Below are 18,669 nucleotides of genomic sequence, written 5' to 3' on the forward strand. Positions count from 1 at the left end.
GCAACCAGGGCCCACCTGGTGCAGGATCTTGGTGAAGGCCTCCTGCAGCTTGCCGTGCACCGCCGCCAGCTTCTTGTAGTCCCGGTGCGCTTCCAGGATGGGGATGAGGTTCTTGTAGACCTCGTTCACCGCCTCGTACAGCCCGCCCTGGGGTGGCATGGGGTGAGGCTCCCACTCCCTCTAGTCTGCCCCGTGTCGCCTGCCTCTCTCCAGACGGCCCCAGCCTTTGTGCTGGGCCCTACAGAGCCCTCTCTGGTCCCTCTCGTGCTTTTTTTGGGGAAACGGGGATTGAACCCAGAGCATCACACTGTGCTCCATCCCTAGCCCAAGAACTCCTCTCCGTCATGTCGCCGAGGGGAAACTGAGCCACTTGGGTAAACAATGGCCTGTCTGACTTGGTCCCCCTCACCCCCAAGGTTAGGGGCACTTGGTAACGGCCACTTGCTGCCCACAGCCAGTGAGCATCCAGCTTAGCACAGCAGCTGCTCTCTGGTGTTTGTTGACTGACTGTCAGAAGGTCTGTGTCCATCCTCTCCCTCCTACCCCTGAGGCTCAGTCTCTGGAGATGCAGGCAAAGTGACAATAGTGAAAACAGTATCACGAGAGGCGGCTGGCGACACAAGAACAAGTCTTGCCCAGGGGCCTGGGTCTGCAGCTCCGAGGTGAGCTTGCCTAGCAGGTGTGAGGCCTGGTTTCATCCCAAGCCGCGCAAGAACCCCAAACAAAATACTGACCTTGGGCCCAGATCTAATTACCGGCTCCCAAAGATATGAGGAACTGAGAGACAGGTAAAGAGACACCTGAGGGACACAAGCAGCCACATGCAAGCAGGGGACGCCTGGGAGCCCCGTCCTCCAAGAGGAGGTCAGATGCAGAAGGTGTAAGTTGCTTTCATACCAATGGGCAAATCAGAGGAGGAAATCCCGTTAGAAGAGTGAGACGGAGATGCTAAGGGCCACACCTGTCATCCCAGCACTCGGGAGGCTGAGGCAGGAGGATCGCTACACGTTTGGGACCAGCCTGGGCTACCCAGTGAGTTCAAGGCCAGCCTGGACTACATAGCCAGACCCTGTCTCAAAAACATAAACAAATAAAACCGGAAACTGAGTCTTCATTTTTGTCCTTTTAGATTAAGAGAGACTTAAGACTCAGGGCAGGGCAATTCCTCTGTGTAATCCTAGCATGGCAGGGACATAATGACACGTGTCACACGCCTACCGATGTGGGCCCTGGTGTGAACTATGGACTTTGGGAGACAAATGTGGCAATGTAGCTCCATGGATTGTGACACACGTCCCGCCTTGGTGTGGGACGGTGATTGTGGGGTAGGCTGAGTGCTGGTGGGAAGATGAGAACCTTCATTATGCTGTGAACTAAAGAGCGCTTTAAAATATAGCATTTAAACCTAGGGCCTTTGCACTGAGACACAATCCAACCTCTTGAAAAGTTTGTTTGGGTTGGGGATTTAGCTCAGTGGTTCCGCCACCTGCTTTGCAAGCACAAGGTCCTGAGTTTGATCCCCAGTACCAAAAAAAAAAAAAACTTTTGGTTTTTTTTGTTTGTTTGTTTTACTTGAGAAAGGGTTTTGCTAAATTGTTAAGTTGTCCAGGCTGGGTTCCAACTTGTAATCCCCCTGCCTAAACCTCCCAGACTATTCGAATTACAGGTGTGTTACCATGCCTAGCTACAAAAGTCTCAACTGAAAAAAAAAGAAAACTAAAGAGATTCAAGACACAAGTCACCACTGCATGGCAGTGACTACAGTTCATAATAAAGTATTATACATTTCCAAACAGAAGGGTCAGGAGTGGTGGCGCACGCCTGTAATCCCAGCACTCAGGAGGCTGAGGCAGGAGGATCACAAGTTCCAAGGCCAGCTTGGGCTACATAGTGAGGCCCTGTCCCACAAAAAAAACTACTTATCTCTATAAATATGTGCTTTCCCAGAAAATAAAGAGCTCCAAAAATCCAGGCAGAGGAGTCTGGTTTTATAGACACAACATAGCTAGAGAACGCAAAGACTTTAACCTTCTGCAATCCCAGCACTCTGAGAGGCTGAGGCAGGAAGATCACAAGTCAGAAGCTAATCTAGTGGACAGGGGATGTAGCTCAGTGGTGCCTTGCTGGCCAGATAAGGTCCTGAGTTTGATCCCTGGCACAAAAAAATAAAAAAGAAGCTAACCTAGGCCTCAAAGGGAGACCCTCTACCAACCCCCATACACCCAGTTATGTCGTAGCTAAACGTATGGAAGCCTTGGGAGGAGACAGCAGCTGGGCTTCTGAGGGGGCCGATTCCCTTTGTTTCTCCTTCTGCCTTTTTTTTTGGAGACAGGGTCTCAGTATGTACTTCAGGCTACCCTCCAGCACATTATGTAGCCCAGACTGGCCTCAAATTCATGGGATCTTAGGGTTACAAGCATGTGGCAGCACGCCTGGCTGGTTCTCCCAGCCCAGAAAGGACACCGCCGAGCTAAGCCAGTGTCCTTCGTCCCCGGGCCTCACCACGGTGAAGTAGGCGGCCGCTTGCTCCAGCAGGCCCACGAGCCCCAGCTCCGTGAAGTGCTTCCCGGAGCAGAAGCCCTCCTCGTCCGGAGACAGGATGTCGTCGGAGATGGCCGACTCCTCCAGCACGTTGGAAGAGATGTTCTGGGGCGGGACGCGGCGTCAGACCCCGTCTCCACCCCCCGGAGCCTTCCCCTCCGGGCCCACCCCCCACGCCCGCTCACCTGGAAGGACACGCAGCCCACGGGCAGGTGGCGGCTGTCCTCGAGCAGCGCCAGGTACTCGGCCACCAGGGCGGCCGCGTGCACCATGCACTGCGCGGCCTCCGCGTGGTTGCCCAGCTCTGCGTGCTTCCCAGCCATGTTCTGCAGCCAGGTCAGCCGCAGGTCGGGGGAGCCCTGGTAGCCCCGGGCGATTCTGGGGCGGGCAAGCAGCAAGCAAGTGAGTAGGGGGACTCTCCTGCCTCTGCCTGCCGGGCCCTTCACGGGTTACCCTTCTGCGGCCCCAGCACCACCTCCTCACCTGTTCCTCTCTCACCCAGCCCCCCTACCTGCCCAGCCTTTTAATTTTATTTTTATTTTTTGTTTTCTTTCAGACAGGGTCTCACTATGTAGTTGAGATTGACCTGGAACTCACTGTGTAGCCCAGGCTGGTCTTGAACTGACTGCGATCCTCCTGCCTCAGCCTCCCGAGTGCTGGGACGACAGGCGTGCGCCACCACGCCTAGCTTACCTGCCCAGCCTTTTAGCTGCCCCAGGGACACTGAGCTGCACCTGCAGCCCTTTTTAAAATCTTTTTGTTTTGAGACAGGTTCTTGCTGAGCTGAAATTGCAGACGTCTAGCCTCAGCCTCCCAGAGTACTGGGTTTACAGGTGTGCACCACCAAGCCTGGCTTCCGCCCCTCTGCACCTGCTCTTCTCTCCCGTCCCCTCCCTCCTGCTCTTACCTGGCCCCCTCACCTGTACATGAGGTCAATGAGCATTTCCGGGTCCTCCTGGTGCTCCTTCATCTTCACCGTGTCGGTCAGGATCATGTGGAGGTTGAACATCAGGTCCTGGACCTGGAGCCGGGGATGTCGGGGGTCAGGGAGGGGCAGGTGTGGCATCGGGGGCTGAGGAGGGCCGGGCACACCGCGGGGAGGCCTAGGCGGGGCCAGGGGGTCTGGGGACACCTGCTCCGCGAAGGTGCTGTCCCGCAGCCCCACATCCTCCTCGGCGTAGGTGAGGATGGTCTTGAGGGATCGTCGTAGGTGCTCTTCGCTGAAGTTCTGTGTAGTCCCCACGAGGGAGGACAGCGACATGGTCACCTGCATCTTCACACGCGCAAAGTTCTGCAGGGGCAGGGAAGGCTCAGTCCCAGGAGCCCTGGTCCCCGAGCCCACGCCTGCTCGACCTGCCCGGTGTCACCTGCACTCCTTTCTTCACCCATGCCCCAGCTGTCCACTCTCCGGCCCCCACTGTGACCCCTCTTGCCTTCTAGCGCTAGGTAGCTGCTCCTCCCTTCCCTCTTTCCCTTCCGGGCCCAACCTGCCCCAGAAGGCAGCCACCCTGAAGAAGCCTTGTGCAGACCACGCCCCCGTCGCAGGCCACGCCCACCCAGGCCAATAGCCCCCGCGGGCCACGCCCCCTTCCCACTTAGGAGCGCTCAGCCCGCCAGCAGACCACGCCCCGGCCCCCGGCCACGCCCCCACGCACATGGCCTATCTCAAAATTCTGGCGCATGAGGAGGTAGAGCGAGGCGCTGGCGTGTGTGCGGATGGCGCTGACCCGGCTGCCGCAGTGTCGCAGGAGACGCAGGCAGAGGTCGGCACACAGCTCTGTGTCTTCTTCGAATAGTAGCTCTGGGAACTGCACGCAGGTCAGAGGGCAGCTGCTCAGTGCCCCCACTCCCACATGGGGACAGGGCAGAAGAGTCTGTGTTTTACCCTTTTTGGCCAACAACAGATCCAGATTTTTCTTTCTCTTTCTTTCTTGCTTGCTTTTTTTTTTTTTTTTTTTTTGGTACTGGTAACTGAGGGTTAAACCAAGAACCCTGGCACTGAGCTACATCCCCAGCCATTTATTTTCTTTTAATTTTGAGATAGGGGCTGTCCAAGTCTCCCAGAATTGTGATCCTCCTGCCTCAGCCTCCCAGAGTTCTGGGATTACAGATTACCATGCCTGGCTGGAGTTTCCTTTTTGGTTCATTGTTGCAGTACTAGAGAGCGAAGCCAGGGCTTCCTCATGCATCCTGGGCAGGCCCTCTGCCACTGGACTGTGTCCTGACCCCCGAGCTGTGTGACCTGAGCAGGTGACTTGGCCGCTCTGATCCGTAGTTCCCTCTTGTGTGAGCTGTGGCTGAGGAGCCCGTCTTGCACACAGTAGTTGCTCAATGAACAGGCAGCTGTAATTATCGGATTGGTGCTCACCTTGGTCACCAGGGCCCGCTGGGTGGCCAGGCCGTGCTGCAGGAACAGGGCACTCTGAGCGCTGCCCAGACTGTACAGCACCACCTTCAGTACTGCGCCCAGCACACTCTCCCGAGCCTCCGAGAGCAGCACTGTCTTTGGGGGAGGGTGTGAGAAAGCCAGGTGTTAAGAGACGGTGGGGGGGCACAAAGGGACAAAGGTCCTGGAGTCAGAGGCTGGGGACACAGGTGGGGTCAGAGGTTAAGCAGCTGCTGTATTGCGCCGTACCTGCACGATGATTTCCAGGGTGTCCAGAACCACCAGGCTGGCTTCTGTGGCCAGGTTCCCGTCTACCAGGGCCTCGTGCTCCATTTCATCCTTGCTCCTGGAGGGGAATGGAGGGGAGGGCTCCTGAAGCTGCTTGGGGCCAGATCCCACCAGATCCCACCAGATCCCACCAGATCCCGGGCCATGCCCAGGCCCCCTCCTCTGGCTGTTGGGGTCGGGGGGCAGGTCTGAACCCAGAAAATTCTCCCCTGCCTGCTGAGCTTTGGCTGTGGTGTGGGTGGGCTCCCCAGGGCTCACGCGGGAGGCTCGCTCGGTCCTTAGCACGGTGTTAGGAAGTGGGGACTTGTGGAAGGTGCTTAGGTCAATGGGGCGCGATGCTGCAAAGGAATAAGGCAGTGCCCAAGGGAGCCTATAGTTCTTTTGTTTTTGTGAAACAGGGTCTCACTGTGTGGTCCAGTCTGGCCAACTCATGGCGATCCTTCTGCCTCAGCCTCCCAAATTCTGGGATTACAGGCATGCACCAGAATGCCAGGCTTGACCTCTCAGTTTTTTTGTTTGTTTGTTTGTTTTGAGACAGGGTGTCACTATGTAGTTGAGACTGACCTGGAACTCACTATGTAGCCCAGGCTGGTCTTGAACTCACAGCGATCCTCCTGCCTCAGCCTCCCGAATGCTGGGATTACAGGCATGTGCCACCATGCCTGGCTGACCTCTTAGTTCTTAAGAGCAGGCCATTATAAAAAGATCAAGTTTGAGCACCCACAAGACTGAGGTGGGAGATTTTTTAGTCCGGGGGCAGTCTAAAATATGCAGGGAGACCTGGTCTCAAAAAAACTAAAATAGTAATAGGCATAGTAGCACACGCCTCTTACGCCAGCACTCAGGAAGCTGAGGTAGGAGGATCTCCGAGAGTTTGAGGCCAGCCTGAACTACATAGTGAGATCCTGACTTAAAAAACAATGAATCAATAATGAAAAGATGGAAATAAAGTGTTTGTAGATGGGGACGGGAGGAGGGGGTGAAGGGAGGGCAGGGACAAGGGGAAAAAATGAGAACCAAGACCTGTCATGTAGAGGTACAAATTCCCAACAATGAATGTAACTGTACTGTATCCCTAAAATGTACCAATAAACTCAATTAAAGCTGAAAAAAAATCAATCAATTAATAAAAACCCTAAAGGTGGGGGATTTAGCTCAGTGGCACCGTGCTTGCCTTGTAAGTGGAAGATCCCTGAGTACAAATTCAACAATGAATGTAACTGTACTGTATCCCTAAAATGTACCAATAAACTCAATTAAAGCTGAAAAAAAATCAATCAATTAATAAAAACCCTAAAGGTGGGGGATTTAGCTCAGTGGCACCGTGCTTGCCTTGTAAGTGGAAGATCCCTGGATCCCTGGTACCAAAGAAAACGAAGGCAACAATAGAAATAAACAGCAAACCTGGTTCCACCCAGCACTTAGCTCCTGTGCTATGAATCTCTCACACATCCCCTCTGCCGTGACACCTTCTGCCAAGTCCGCAACCAGGGACAGACTGATGGGGTTGCCTGACCTTGGATTTTCAGCCTCCAAAAGTGAGAGTTAAATAAACCTCTTTTCTTTTTCCTAAATTTGTTGTTCTTTTTTTCTGCAGTGCTGGGGATCAAATCTCGGGCCTCAGTGCTAAGTGAGCACTCTACTACCGAGCAAAGTCTTTTATTATTATAAAGCCGCCTGTTTCAGGTCCTCTGTTACAGTAACAGGAAACAGGCTGATCGCCACCCACACCTACTTGTCCACACGGTCTGACGTTTGTCTCCAGTGCGTGATGCTCTTGCGCCAGCGGACGTTATCCTGGGTCCCGAATGGGCTCCTCTCTGCGGTGAGAACATGTTCATACATGTGCAAGCACTGGACACACGAGCAGGAGCAGGAAAATCCTCATGCAGGATAATACAGCGGGACACTGGGGGAAGCCGCCTCTGGCCAAGTACTGCACACCCTTACATACAACTCACATGTGCAGCGGGACCTATGAAGTTTTTTCTTTTCTTTTTGGGATGTTGGAGATGGAACTGGTTCTCTATCACTGAGCCCAGCCCTTTTTATAACTGTTATTTTTATTCTTTGAGACAAGGTCTCAGTAAGTCGCTAGGTTACCCAGGCTGGGCTTGAACTTGTGATCCTCCTGCCTCAGCCTCTCAGGGTGCTGGGATGACGGGCCATGTACCACCACACTCAGAATTTTTCTTTTTCTTTTTTGGAGTGCTGTGGAACCCAGAACCTTGCTCAGCCTAGGCAAGCATCCTACCACTGAGCTATACCCACAGCACGTTTTACTTTTCACTCTGAGATAGAATCTTGCTAAGTTGTCCAGACTGAGGCTCAAATCTGCAATCTTCCTGCCTCAGCCTCCCAAATGGCTGGGACAATAGGTGTGTGCCACTGTGCCTGGCAACATACGGACCTCTTTCTGGGAAGAGTGAGCTGACGGAGGAGCGGAGCGGCTGACCGGTGGGGATGGGGGCCCTGCCCTCTCACCACGACTTCGCCGCACCATCTCCTGCCGCGCTCCGATGGTGCCCAGAATGGCCTCCTCCAGCCGGGCCTTCATGTCCAGAGACTTCTTGAATGTGAGGCTGTTGATGCGCTCAAAGGCCTTTTTCCCCTGGGAGAGCAGAGGAATGGGGCTCAAGACAAACAGCTCAGCATAGAAACTGCACCCCGTCCTTTTTTTTTTTTTCTTCTTCTTTTTCTATACTGAGGATTCAACCCACGGCCTTTGCGCTGAGCTCCATCCCCACCCCACCCCTTATTTTAAGACAAGGGTCTCCGTAAGTCACTCAGTCGCCCAGGCTGGGCTTGAACTTGCCATCGTCCTGCTTCAGCTTCCTGGAGGCCTGGGATCTCAGGCCCCACCACCGTGCCTGGCTCGCTCCGCTCCTTTATCCAGAGCCTGTGCACCAGCAGTCCACGCCTTTACACCCAGCCCGGGACGCCCCAGAGCCCTGGATATACACTACGCCTTCCTCTTCCATCACAGCCCCCCCGGCCACCTCCTTGAACCTTGTACTCGAAGCCAGCCAGGCAGAGGTACAGCAAGTCCAGGACACGGCCCAGCTGAGGGAGGGCCAGGTCGGCAGCCCAGCGCTGCAGGAGGGCCGGCTCTGCATGTTTCAGCACCCAGAGCACACACACCAGCAAGGTCCGGCTCGATTCCGCAGAGAGGGCACAGCCTGGGCGGGATGTCTGGCTCAGAGAGAAAACAGCCGATTTTTCATTTCCGAGCGTGACATGAACACCGGCCAGCGTGGACCTCGGGACGTGAGGCCTCTCGCCCGACAGGGTCTAAGGGAGGAGCCTGGTACTCACAGTGGGCGGGGCCTGGGAGAGGCTGGTCCGTGAGCCCGGGGCCAGGGGCCCCCCTGCAATGGCCATGGCCACGGAGGGGTTGATGGTACCCCCACCGTCCCCTTCACCGTCTGTGTCTGAGTCCAGCACGGAGGCCAGTCTTGACCGCTGGCCTGGGCCCTCTGCGGGGAGCGGAGGGTTGCGAATGAGGCCCCGGGTCTCACATTCAGAAGTTTGGCCTGACATCAACCCCTCCTCCTGGCCAGTCTGGGGTCTCTGACTGTCTACTTCCAGAGCTCTCTTTTTGTGTTTTTTGTTTGGTTGGGTTTTTTTGCTTTTGTTTGGGGTTTTCTTGGGGGGGATACCAGGGATTGAACTCAGGACCTTGCACTTGCGAGGCAGGCATGGTACAGCTGAGCTGAATTCCCAGCCCATTTGTTTTTGTTTTTTGACACAGGGTCTCACTATATAGCCCAAAATGGCTTTGAATTGAACTCAAATGATCTTCCTGCTTCAGCCTCCTTTGTAGGTAGGAGTACAGGTGTGTGCCACCATGTCCAACTTGCCCTAGAGATTTCTGAAACAAGAGATATCCTGAATCTAACTGAAGCCCGGCTGAACTCAATTCCAGACCGGAGTGACGTGGCTGGTCCCTCATCCAGTGTGCCTCAGAGAACATTAGAACCCTCACTGAGAAAATGGTATTGCTTCTGCCCTGTGGTTATTTTCTGTATGGTAAGAAATTACAAGATGTGTGACAAGGCAGGAAAATGTGATGGATAAGAGAGAGGAAGAGTCAACAGAAACAGACACATCGATGACCAAATGTTGAAGTCAGTAAACGACGACTTTAAATTAAAAATCAGAGGAAAAGATGGGCAAAAAAAAGAGGCTGTGGAAAGGTGCAGGATTTCAACATTAAAACAGAATGTACACAAAAAGCAGATTAGGAATTTTACAACTGAAAAGTATAATATCTGAAATTAAGAACTCAAATGGATGGATTTAAAAGAAGACATCATTGGTGACCCTAAAGACAGGACAACAGACATATTCACAATTGCACCATGGAGAGCAACAAGGATGAAAAGCAAAAAAAATCAGACATACGACGTGTTCAAAAGGTCTAACGTACGTGTTTACCGGAGTCCAAGGAGAGAGGAGGAAAAAGCGAGGTAGAAAAAAATAATTCAAGAGATAACTTGAAAAATTTCCCACCACTGATGAAAGAGACCAACCCACAGATCCCAAACACCGTCTCAACTGTCCCTCAGCGGACCCAGGAGTGTTCGGTGAGTGAACGCGGGACTCCCGACTTTGCTCTCTCGTGATGTTTCCCTTCCCTCCTCGTATCCTCTCCCATAAATGTTGTCATACCCGTCTCTTACAATACCACCTGTGACTTACTGTGGGCTGCCGCTATGCTGATGTTACAGTGCCCAAATCTTCACGGACCTCCATGGCAAAACTGAAGCCATTCCTGTCCCCGTTTTACAGGTGAAAAACCTAAGGGTGTTTACTGGCTTCTCAGGGCCCCTGGGTAGAACTTGAACCTACTCTGCTGATGCCAATGTCTGTACTTTTCTTTTTTACTTACTCGTTTTACTTATTCCAGTTCATCTGAGACAGGGTCTCCCTATGTAGTTCAGGCTAGTCTTGAACTCACTACATAGCCCCGGGTGACCTCAGACTCACGGTGACCCTCCTGCCTCAGCCTCCCGAGTGCTGGGATGACAGGTGTGCGCCACCACACCCGGTGTTTCCTATTCCTTTCTGATCCATCTCTTGGATCGGACGACCCCATCCCTCCCTGGCCCACTGACCAGCAAAGTCGTGCAGCCGTGGCAGGGTGTCCCGGGCAAGTGACAGCAGTGGCAGGTACAGCTCGGCCACTCGGGCCTTCACAGTGGCCTCAGTGTAGCGGGGGTCGGTGTCGTGGCTGCAGAGCAGGCTGTGCACGGTGCTGATGGCCTTCTTGTGCAAGAGGGATGCTCTGTGGGGTGACGGGGTGCTCAGTGTGGGCAGACATGGCTCCCACCCCGTCTCGCTTGCTCTGGGGCCGAACAGGCCCTGTGCTCACCCCTCGGCCTCAGGTTCAAGGGCCAGAGCCAGCTCAGTTAGCAGGAGTCCAGCCAGAAAGTGCTGTTGCCGGAATGGCCCACTGAGCTCGAACATGCTGGTCACCTTGGGATCCGGGGCCTGGCTGGAAAAGGTGGAACTCTGCAGAGTAGGGAGAGCAATCAGGGATGGCAGGGAGACCACGGTCAAGGGGCAGAGGTGAGAGGCCCCGTTAAAGCCATCTCGGAAGTGACTGCAGACAGTGGGCATGGGGAAAATGGCCAGGGTTGACCTATCAGTAAGGTCACTGGACATGGAATCCAAATCTAGAGATGGGCAGGGCGTGGTGGCGCACGTCTGTCATCCCAGCACTCAGGAGGCTGAGGCAGGAGGATCGCTGTGAATTCGAGACCAGCCTGGGCTACATAGTGAGTTCCAGGTCAGTCTCAACTACATAGTGAGACCCTGTCTCAAAAACAAACAAACAAACAAAAAATCTAAAGAGATGGGTTGGAGGTGAAAGTCCAAGGCCAAGGAGAGGAGGTAGAAGTGGAGGCCAGCTCACCTGGGAGGTAGTGGAGGATACAGAGGGAGAAGGTGAGGCCGGGGGTGACAAAGGGCAGCAGGGGAGGTTGAGGGTCACATAGTGCTCGTGGCTGCACAGGATGCGGGTGAAGTCCATGCGTAGGGTCAGCAGCGCTGCGGGGTTGGGAGCTGCCTGCAGCCGTGTGGCCACCTTCCGGGGAGAGGGGGGTCCATGGGGATTGCTCCAGCCACCACCCGAGAGGTAAAGGTAGGTGTAGGCCCCGCCCCTCAGGCACACACCACGCCCACTGCCACTGGCCACACCCACCAACCTGTTTGTAGTGATTCCGGACCAGGCTGAAGACAAAGCCACGGTCCACTAAGGACAAGAGGTCGCTGAGAAAGAAGGCCAGGCTGGCATTGAGGCGCTCGGCTAGCTCCAGGTCCTGGGGACACAGGGCCCTATCAGTTCCAACCAGATGCTTCACCGGGCTCTCACCAAGGCCACCAGTGACCCTCATGAGATGAACAATGGTCCCAGATCCCTAGGTTTTTTTCTTTTTTTTGAGACTAGGTCTTACTATGTAGTCCCGGCTAGCACTGAATTCACAGCAATCCTCCTGCCTCAGCCTCCCAAGTGCTGGGATGGCAGGCGTGTGCCACCACTCCCGGCAGCCCTAGGTTTCTTTTTTTTCTTTTCTTTTTCTTTTTTTACCGGGGATCAAACTTGGGTCTTTATGCTTGCAAGGCAGGCAATGGAATCACTGAGCGATCTGTGGCCCAGCCCTAGGTTTCCTGACACCCTTATTCTGCAGCTCCAGAGACCCAGAGACGCAGGACCTCTCTGGCTGTCCTCTTCCCTGAGTTCTTGCCCTTCCTCACATTCCATTCCGAGTACTCTTTTGTTTCTTCTCTCACCTGGATTTGAGTAACATATCCACATTGGAAACTAGCTACCAATTCAAGATCTCTCCCTGTCAGTCCAGTGTTCAGAGCTGGTAGAAACTACAATTCCCAGCCTCCTTTACAGCTGAATGTAGCCATGTGACTATATCCTAGCCAATACAGTTTTAGACGAAGTGAGATGGCTGCTAAATGGAAGAGGGGAAGTTTTCCCTTTCTTACTGTTTGCAATGCCTGATGTAGGGGGTTCCATGGTGAACCACAAGGATGACAGCCAGGGTTAGGCCCACATTTTGGAGCCCCTTGGAGCTGACTATGCCCAGAAATAAGCTTTGGTTCTGTTTAATGCACTTCTGATTGTGTTGAAGTAAATTAATCTCTGCCTTGATACATCTTCAACAATCATGCGCCAGCTGCGGTGGCGCACGCCTGTAATCCCAGCACTCAGGAGGCTGAGGCAGGAGGATCGCTGTGAGTTCGAGACCAGCCTGGGCTACACAGTGAGTTCCAGGTCAGTCTCAACTACATAGTGAGACCCTGTCTCAAAAAACCAAAAAAAAAACAAAAACAACAAACAATCATGAAAGGAGCATCTCCTGAGCAGTGAAGGTATACCAAGCCCTGTGAATAAGGCACAATGTGGGGAAGATAGTCAAAAAACAAAAGAATTCTAGATAGCTGGACATGGTGGGGCAAGCTCAGATTCCATCACTCAGGGAGGCTGAGGCAGGAGGATTACTGCAAGTTCAAGGCCAACCTGGCACACAGTGAGTTCAAGGCCACCCTGAACTGCATAATGAGACCCTGTGTCACAAAAAATCCAAAACTAAATAAATGAGTGAGTAAATATTCAAAAGGGTGGGGACGTAGATCAGTGTGAAGGCCCTGGGTTCAAACTTACCTAAGTACTTAAGAAAAGAAGAAGGCCGTTCTAGATAATACTGTATGTTTCAGCCAGGGATGTAGCCCAGCAGTGCAGCACCCCCTGGCAAGTGCGAGGCCTTGAGTTCAATTCCCAGCACCAAAAAAGAAAACGCCAATAGTGTGTGTTTCAAAGTCAACAGGACAGCAAGGAAGGGGTGGGGTGGGAATGTTTCAAGGCATGAGAAAGCCAAGCAGGGAAAGGTATTTTGTGCAGAGGGAGCAGTAAAGGGTGAAGGCCCAGAGGCAAGCTGTACCAGGAAATGACAGACAGAAAGGAGACCGCTGTGTCCTGCGGCCTGGCTGGTGGCCGTGTCCAACCCTCATGCTCACAAGTGAGCTCCCCTGGCCTTCAACTCCCTGAGCTGCCAACGAAACAAGACCCGGACCTGCCTGGACGCCAAGTCCACGGGGGCCAGAGGCCGGGTCAGCCTGTGTGCGGGGGCTGCTATGGTTACCGTCGTGACACCAGTGTCTTGGGAGCCCTGTGCCCCCTGCAGCCTCGTCCGTGCCGGCCACAGCCCCCGGGAAGCTCCAGTGCACAAAGCTGGGCCGTTCGAGACCAGCCGGGAGCCCTCAGTCACACGGAACTGTGCAAGGGTTGACTGGGGCCAGGATGGCATTGCAAAAATCTGGAAAATTTCCACCAAACCCTGAAGTCCCACTTCTGAAAAGCCAGACCATCTAGCCTCCACATGGACACATTCCTGCAGGGTTTCGTGGGCTGGAGCGGAGCAGTGGCTGTCCCGTCTAGACACAGAAGCCATTTTCTTCCAGCTGAGGCTTTAGGCAACAAAGTTCTACCCAGTCATTCATTCCCTGCCTCGGTTTCCTCGCCAGCAAAAGGTTACCATCGCTAACGTACGGGTGGCCATGAGAACGTAAGAATTATCTGAAATTTCAGATACACAGGAAGTGCTCATTAGCTGCTCTGTGTTTCACTTGGCTTTTGTTTTTGGCAGTACTGGAGATCGAACTCAGGACTTTTGCCCTGAATTATAGCCCCAGCCCTTTTTTATTTTTCATCTTGAGACAGGGACTCATCAGGCTGCTAAGTTACCCAGGCTGGGCTTGGACATGTAATCGTCCTGCCTCAGGCTCCCAGAGTGCTGTTTTTACAGGACTGTACCACCATGCCTGGCTTATGTGCACTGGGATTGGTGATCCTGGCCCTGGATAATCATCATTATAGCAGTACGCCTGTATCATGCACTTACTGTATCCTGATCTGCTACGGGCTGATAGTCTGCCCAGTGACCTCCCTGTTCTCATCCACTTCAACTCTCCCCCTTGTCCACCCCACTGCTGCCACATAACTGCCTCCATATTGGCCAGGCCGTCCTGCCTCAGGGCCTTTGCACTTGCAGTTCTTTCCTGGAAGCCTTTCACCAGATACTGCCCACACTGGTCCCCCACCCCCACCCCTGCCACGTTCAAGTCTCACACTAAAGGGCAAGAGTTTTGGTCTGCCGTGTTTACTGTCTGTCTACACCCAGCAGGGAGTTATGTGCACCGCAGGCACTCAAGAAGCACATTAGCAAACCAGGTTTCCGGCCTGGCTGTTGGGAGGTAATGGGTAGGATCGGTGACCACACATGGCTGACTCCATATCCTCCCTTGGCCACTGCGTTGAGGCCCCCAATCCCTCACCTTATAGACTCGGGTTATGACCTCCAGGCCCACAGATCCCACGAGGGCCAAGATGTCATCCAGGAAGCGCCCAGGGAAACGCAGTTTGCGGGGTGTATCCAGCCGCTGGCTCAGCAACAGGTGCAGCTCCATGCTCTTTATCTAGAGAGGCAGCAAATGGACCGTGGGCGGGGCTTGAGGGGCTGTGGGTGGAGAACTTGATGCAAGGGGCGGGGCCAAGGGTAAAGACCTGAGGATGCGCTACAGATTGAGGGTGGGGCCTCTGCTTGTGGGCGGAGCTTGAGGAAACCAACAGCTGAGCCTCCCAGGGTCCTTGGCCAGTGGGTGATGGAAGGCAGTGGAGCTATGGAGGTGCTCACACAATCTGCAGGATCCTGACTGGTCTCAAGGCACCTCTTAAAGTCTCAAGGCTGATGATCCCTCCTTGTGTGGGGACATGTTTTGGAGGTAGGAGGTCCCTTTTCCGGGCAGAGGTGTCTCTCCTCAGGGAGTTTCAAGGGACTTCTCTTTAGGGGGACACTTCCTTAAGAGCCCCTCACCCTATACATTTTGAGACAGGGTCTCACTATGCAGCCCAGGCTGGCCTTAAACTCGTGGAGCTCTCCCTGCCTCAGCCTCCCAAGTGTTGGGATCACAGGTGTGTGCCACCGCACCAGGCGGGCCCTCATCTCTAGGTAAGGGGCTCAGGTGTAGCTGTGAGGCTTTTCTGGAGGGCTCCGGGCTGCTGGGCAGGGAGAAGAGTCTCACCATGAGCTGGAAGAAGAACCAGGCGTGCTGCAGGACGGCCTCACGCACAGTGCTGCTGCTGACCACCCACTGCAGCGCCAGCTCCTCGTGCAGCAGCTGCGGGCAGGACAGGCGTCACGGATGGCAATGTGCGACCCCTCCCGATCCACCCCGCTCGGGAGGGCACGGCAGGGGCTGGGGGCAGAGCAGCGGGGGCCATGCAGGACAGGGACAGCACGAGTCAGTCTCCCATTCCCTGCCCGGGCTCCAGATGGGGACAGGAGCTCCGCGTCCCTTTGCTGGGTCCGGGGCAAAGGCGGAGTCCCCACGTGTCCCTCTTGCTACCTTCTGCACAGTGGGTCTTGGCTGGGAGGCTGGTGGGGCGGAGGAGGAGCCCTCGAGGTAGGATGAGGCGCGGCTAGAGCTGCGGTCGGAGGCCTAGGATGGGTGGGATGGGATGGGATGGATGAAGAGGGCGGGGTGGCCGAGAGCTGGCGAGGGCCAGGGGACAGGTGTGGGAGGGAAGGATGGAGCCACACACATGGAGGGGTGGAGGTGAGGCCACACAGATGTGGGGGGAGGAGCGAGGGAGAGAGGTGCACGGCAACTGACTGGGTCCCCCAACCTTCCTGTGCTGTCCGCTTGACCCCAAGGCCGGGCACTAACAGTGCGTAGAGGTGGGGCCTCCGCTGAGCAGGATTTACAGGTCGAGGGCTCCCACGGTGGCGCTGGCGGCTTTACAAAAGTAGAGACCCGAGCTGGCACCTCGCTAAGACTCGGCATGTCCTTCCGGTCTCCAGACCATGAATCAAATATTAACTATTATTTTGTTTGCTCCTTGTGATAGTGCAGATTGAACTCAGAGCCTTTGTACTGAGCTATGTCCCCGGCTTTGCTATTTTTATTTTTTATTTTCAGACAGGGTTTTGCTAAGTTGCCCAGGCTGGGCTTGAACTTGAGATCCTCCTGTCTCAGCCTCCAGAGGGCTGGATGACAGGTGTGCGCCACCACACCCGGCTAACTAGTTCTAGTGTTTAGAAATGACCCCTTCTTGGTATTGTGTGATAGCAACGAGAAATGGATTGAGGTGACGAACACAGCTGTGAGCAGGCAGTGAAGGCAGACAGGAGGGGACGTGGGCTGTGAAGAGACCTCAGTACGGCCAGGGGTGGATGGCAGAGACAGTCAGGATGGATGAAAAAGCCGGCATCGGACATGTTAGGAAGAGAAAGGGGTGTCTTGGTGGGGAGACAGAGGAGGACACGGAGCAGAGAGGACACGGATGAAATCACGGTGAGGGGCCGTGTCCAACAGGCGAGAATTAGACAAGGAGCCCACTGGTGAGGGGCAAGGAGACAGGCAGGGGGCGGTGTGGACTGAGGCTGGCCCACGGGTGCGTGGCAGACGGCGGGGCTGGAGTAGATGAGATCACTATAGAAAGACGGGTGTGGTGGGGGAGCCCGTCATCCCAGTGCTCAGGAGGCTGAGGCAGGAGAATCACTTTGAGTCTGGCACCAGCCTGGACTACCTAGTAAGGCCCTGTCTCAAAACAAAAACAAACAAATGAAAAAATCCCCATTCAAAACAAAGAAGACAAAGAAGAGTGTGTGAGGTCGGAGGCGGAGGGTGTGGAGTGGAGGAAGGTGGGTACAGACAGCGGAGGAGACGGAAGGGAAGGCGATAAACACAGGAGAGGGATGAGACGATCATGAGCCTGGTCCCCCGCTCCAGCCTCGCCTCGGGCCTCGCCAGGCCTCTGACCCCGACTGTGACATGGGTACTGGGGCTTGAGCTCCACTGTCCCTTCTTCCTTTGCCAGCCAGGTGGGGAGGCCACTGGCCAGGAAAGCAGGTGCCGGGGGTGTCCAGGGCCTGACAGCTCCTACGGTCCAAAGCTCGTCTGGATAGAGGTGTCCCTCGTCACGCCCCCCTGCTCTCCAGGGCCCAGCTGCCCCCCGAGGAGCTGGGGATGCTGAGGTCAGCCCTCTTAAAAATACCGGCTGAGGGGCCAGGGATTTCGCTCAGTGGAGCCAAGCCTGCCTGCCAAGCAAAAGGTCCTGAGTTCGATTCCTGGTAATGAGGAAAAAAAATGCTGGCTGCGGGGCTGGGGGTGCAGCTCAGGGGCAGAGTACATGCTAAACATGCAACAGCCCTGGGTTCAATCTCCAGTGCCCTCCAAAATGCTTTTGGAGGAGGACAGGCAGGGCGAACACAGATTCTCACATCCCTACAACCCAGGAAAGTGCTGCTCACAGTGCCAGCCTGTTCTGGGTGCAGGCGGCCTTCGGAATGGGCGTTGGACTGGGACAGGGATGGGGCCCGGGGTGCAGGGAAGCTGGGCCGCATGGCGTCCTCTTACCACCTGGTGTCCTCTGAGCTTGGTGCCAATCTGCACGTGCACCTTTCCTGTCAGCTTCCTTTCAGTCTTTTTTTATTTATTTTTTTTTTTTGCAGTGCGGGGGATGGAACCCAAGGCCTCGTGTGTGCCCAGCAAGCGCTTACTATTGAACCACGTGGCCAGCCCGTTCCAGGCATTTGGACACCGTGCAATTCATCCAACGGGCAGCCTGATGTGTGTTCATTTCCCCAGTGAGCTGGCAGCTCGGGCAAGGCTGGGCCACAGAACTATTTCTCCCAGTCTGGGGTGCCTCAGCCGTATGGGGCCCAGGTTCAGGACCGTGGTGCTGCGTAGCTGACAGTGTCTTCCCCACGCCCAAGAATGCACAGTGTGATTTTCATTTTCTAAACAGGGAAATGGAGGCTCAGAGAGAGGCAACCGCCTGGGGCACTGAGGAGGCCTTTGCAGCCCAGTGGCACCTGAACCTGATCTGCTGGAGGCAAAGCCCTCCCACACCGGGAAGGGACAGAGTGGAACTCACGGTGATCCTCCTGCCTCAGCCTCCAGGGTGCTGGGATTGCAGGTGTGGGCTACCACGCCCGGCTCTTGAATGAATGGGGAACCTTTTGTTTGGAAAGGGTTGGAGGATCCCGGGGTCTAGCGCTACTCCCTGGGCACCGCTCAGGTTGCCTTTGTCGAGGGGACAGCGGAGAGGCCGAGGACTCAGGTGGATTAAAGGCAGCGGGACAGGCCATGCGGGATGGTGCAGTTACGGGTGGCTGGTCTGCATGTGGTTCACGTTATCTGCATCCCGCCCCATGCTTCCTGTCTGTGTCGAGGCTGCGGCTACGTGGCGGCAAGAGGCCGGCCAGCGACAGAGCCTCCGTGGCCCCAGACAAAGACAGGAGGGTCGGCTGCCCGCTCCGGGCAGACCCGTGGGTTAGTTGGCCACCGGCAGGAAGGTACGAGCGAGCAGCCCGTGCTGAAGCGGTGTCAGCGTGCGGGGCCAGGGAGAGCGGGCACCTGTCTGGGGTCAGCCC

At 55.0% G+C, this 18,669-nt stretch overlaps 1 protein-coding gene across 1 annotated transcript in view; it reads right to left on the reverse strand.

Annotated features, from left to right (window-relative positions):
• The window catches only part of Dock6 (dedicator of cytokinesis 6), a 41,381-nt gene that overhangs the window by 4,977 nt on the left and 17,735 nt on the right, over window positions 1-18,669 (reverse strand). Inside the window, exons 25-44 of the mRNA XM_033759597.1 lie at window positions 18,653-18,668; window positions 15,638-15,730; window positions 15,314-15,409; window positions 14,567-14,707; window positions 11,425-11,538; window positions 11,133-11,303; window positions 10,590-10,729; window positions 10,333-10,502; window positions 8,531-8,691; window positions 8,225-8,407; window positions 7,700-7,826; window positions 6,951-7,035; window positions 5,177-5,273; window positions 4,910-5,044; window positions 4,197-4,349; window positions 3,674-3,832; window positions 3,462-3,562; window positions 2,727-2,919; window positions 2,503-2,646; window positions 16-147 (exon numbers count right to left, since the gene is read on the reverse strand). Of these exons, the coding sequence (XP_033615488.1) occupies window positions 16-147; window positions 2,503-2,646; window positions 2,727-2,919; window positions 3,462-3,562; window positions 3,674-3,832; window positions 4,197-4,349; window positions 4,910-5,044; window positions 5,177-5,273; window positions 6,951-7,035; window positions 7,700-7,826; window positions 8,225-8,407; window positions 8,531-8,691; window positions 10,333-10,502; window positions 10,590-10,729; window positions 11,133-11,303; window positions 11,425-11,538; window positions 14,567-14,707; window positions 15,314-15,409; window positions 15,638-15,730; window positions 18,653-18,668 (2,611 nt within the window). The remainder of the gene's footprint in view (window positions 1-15; window positions 148-2,502; window positions 2,647-2,726; window positions 2,920-3,461; window positions 3,563-3,673; window positions 3,833-4,196; window positions 4,350-4,909; window positions 5,045-5,176; window positions 5,274-6,950; window positions 7,036-7,699; window positions 7,827-8,224; window positions 8,408-8,530; window positions 8,692-10,332; window positions 10,503-10,589; window positions 10,730-11,132; window positions 11,304-11,424; window positions 11,539-14,566; window positions 14,708-15,313; window positions 15,410-15,637; window positions 15,731-18,652; window position 18,669) is intronic.

The sequence above is a fragment of the Fukomys damarensis genome, unplaced genomic scaffold (genome assembly GCF_012274545.1).
Source record: "Fukomys damarensis isolate Sample0158 unplaced genomic scaffold, DMR_v1.0_HiC HiC_scaffold_37, whole genome shotgun sequence".
NCBI classification, from domain to species: domain Eukaryota; kingdom Metazoa; phylum Chordata; class Mammalia; order Rodentia; family Bathyergidae; genus Fukomys; species Fukomys damarensis.